Source organism: Clytia hemisphaerica, unplaced genomic scaffold (genome assembly GCF_902728285.1).
Source record: "Clytia hemisphaerica strain Z4C2 unplaced genomic scaffold, Clytia hemisphaerica genome assembly, whole genome shotgun sequence".
NCBI lineage: Eukaryota > Metazoa > Cnidaria > Hydrozoa > Leptothecata > Clytiidae > Clytia > Clytia hemisphaerica.
Genome location: NW_027103917.1, coordinates 2934581 through 2937041, shown reverse-complemented (window position 1 = coordinate 2937041; position 2461 = coordinate 2934581). Strand labels below are relative to the sequence as shown.

The 2461-nt window shown below is 40.1% G+C and overlaps 1 protein-coding gene across 1 annotated transcript; it reads left to right on the top strand.

Moving 5' to 3' along the window:
* Positions 1 to 753: 753 nt before the first annotated feature.
* LOC136809535 (G-protein coupled receptor family C group 6 member A-like) lies at positions 754 to 1944 on the top strand. Its single transcript, XM_067066075.1, has one exon. It carries the CDS (start codon positions 754 to 756, stop codon positions 1942 to 1944), a length of 1191 nt encoding a protein of 396 aa, XP_066922176.1.
* Positions 1945 to 2461: the final 517 nt, after the last annotated feature.

Here is a 2461-nt window from a genome sequence, read left to right as displayed (position 1 = left end):
AACTGACAGATGTTTTTGAGGAAAAATTCAAAAATTCGAAGCTAAAAAATTCGATGTCAAACGAAAAACTTATAGTGCTAGATAGGGTGCTAGATAATCAGGTTTGTATTTGGTCCAGTTAGGGAGGTTTGTTTTGGTAACAGCACATCCAGACTTGGTAATTATACTCGGCTTTTCGTAACCACTTTCCACTTAGAGTGTAGTGTAGGGGTAACCACTTAGGGGGCGTACCAGTTTAATGGTGTGTCGGTATTGACCTTTTTTTGCGTCGGTATTTCGGTGATCAACAAAAAATGTGTTGGTATTTTGGTGTTTGAGATGTATTTCGGTGACGGAAAGTGTTAAATTTCAAATCGCTGATACGTTGATTTTTGCTTAAAACGTCGGAGAAACGGTGCTAAATTAAGGCCCTCTTGCCATTCAACTTTCGTCGACAGCTTGAAAAAAATTTGGTGTCGGTATTGCGGTGATTTTGTGAAAAACTGTTGGTATTTCGGTGTCCAGGACCCTCGTACGCCCCCACCACTCGAGGCTGATATTGGTATCCACTAACTGGTTTGAGCTCCTTATATACTATCTGAGGTGTTGTAGAGGTCTGCGATTCAGGCTAGGTTGATACAGGGTGAAAAAACTTGATTTTATACTATCGTCAATACCTATTTGATTAGGAATGGTCGTATTAAAGCCTTCAAATTAAAATTACATTGAATCTCTTTCCTTTCTCTTTTAGAAAGAACAAAAACCAAATACAGGATGTCCATCTCCGGCACACAAACAGTGCTCATTTTTATCTTAGTGAGTGTGTTCACGCATCCTTCACTGACAATTGATCAAGGGAAGTGTGACCAGACATGTCAGCCTGGTTCGTTTAAAGTGAACATCACCGGTAACATCAACTGTACGTCAATGTGTAAACCATGCCTTAAGGATTCGATCACTAACGATACAGACCTCACCTCTTGTATGAAGTGCCAACCTAAAGAGGTGTCCAACCCTGCACGTACCAAATGTCAAGTCTATGGTATTTCCGTATACTCGCTCGCCCGTCCGGCTGGTATTCTGACCTTGATTTGTCTTTCCGTAATGGCGTTCGTTCTGCTCATGGCTTTTATCGTGTTGGTGAAGAATAAGAATCATCAACTCGTCCTAATGTGTGGCTACCATGGCTTGATCTTGTTCCTGATTGGCTGCGCCATTGTTCTTCTCTCCTCAGTCCCCTTGTTGGCGAAACCAAGTGTTGGAGGCTGCTCCGTTTTTATCGGGTTATTCAGTATCGGATTAACCATCATTTTTGCGGTCTTGATTTCGAGGAGTGGATTTGCGAACAGTTTTTACGACGAGAATAACGAGATTGTTAAACGTGGTTGCGGGCAACGACCTCGACTTCATCTCATTCTCCTGGTTGTTTCCATACAGCTCCTGTTCTTGATCATCGGATTATCCGCTATGAAACCGGAAACGATGGAACTGGCAACGGAAACCTGGCACATCCGGTACTTAGAATGTTCAAATTGGGCCAGTCTTGTATTTTGGGTTGCGTTCGCTTATAATGTTGTTTTAAGCTTGGTGGGAAACTTCTTGTCGTGTAGCTCCACTGATATGGATGAAAGATGCCAAGAATTACGTCATGTTTTGCTGTCGTATCTTATGTTTTACGTCATGGCGTTACTTCACATCATTCTTCTCTTCCGTGTGGTGAATGAACAACTTGCGGAAGGACAAGCCATATTATGCGTGTTGTACGCGTTAGGGTTTTTCTTGTGTTATATTGCACCGAAGATTTATATTATTATGTATTATACAAAGGAAGATGGCGTTACTATTCAACCTGAAAGACTTTTACATGATCATGAACACCAAGAAAGTCATGGAACTTCACTCATTCACGCTAAAGATGGATATAAACATCATATTGTTGGAATGAAAGTCAAATCCGTCGCTTAATTGTTCGACATTGTTGTTGTGGATGAAAGGAGAATATTTTGGGATTCCCTCGCCACTTTGCCATGTTGAAAGTATTTATGTTAAATTACGTTACAATGGATTTTGTGATACTCACGTGTTAACATTGTTGTGGATGAAAGGCGAGATCATTTTTTGGGTTGTCTCTTTTGTCTCGCTGAAATGAGAAAACTTTTTTTTTTGGTATCTCGCTGATTCAACAGATCCCTACTCATGGACTCGCTAATAGTGAATTGAAGTGGACATGAAATTAGAATTTTCATAGAACCGCCTCGTCGATAGCTTGAACTATAAATTTATGAAATTTCACCATGAAAAGAACCAAACTTTTAGTTTAAATAAAACACATCTGTTTCAGAAATCTTGAAAACTGCGGCTCAAAAATCTGTCAGAGAGACAACAATTTGCAACTGACTTCGTTGAATTTAAAGAAGGTCCAATCAAACAACTTTTTGCCGTATAGTTTTTGCACCTTTTTTATAAGTTACTGAGACAGGGG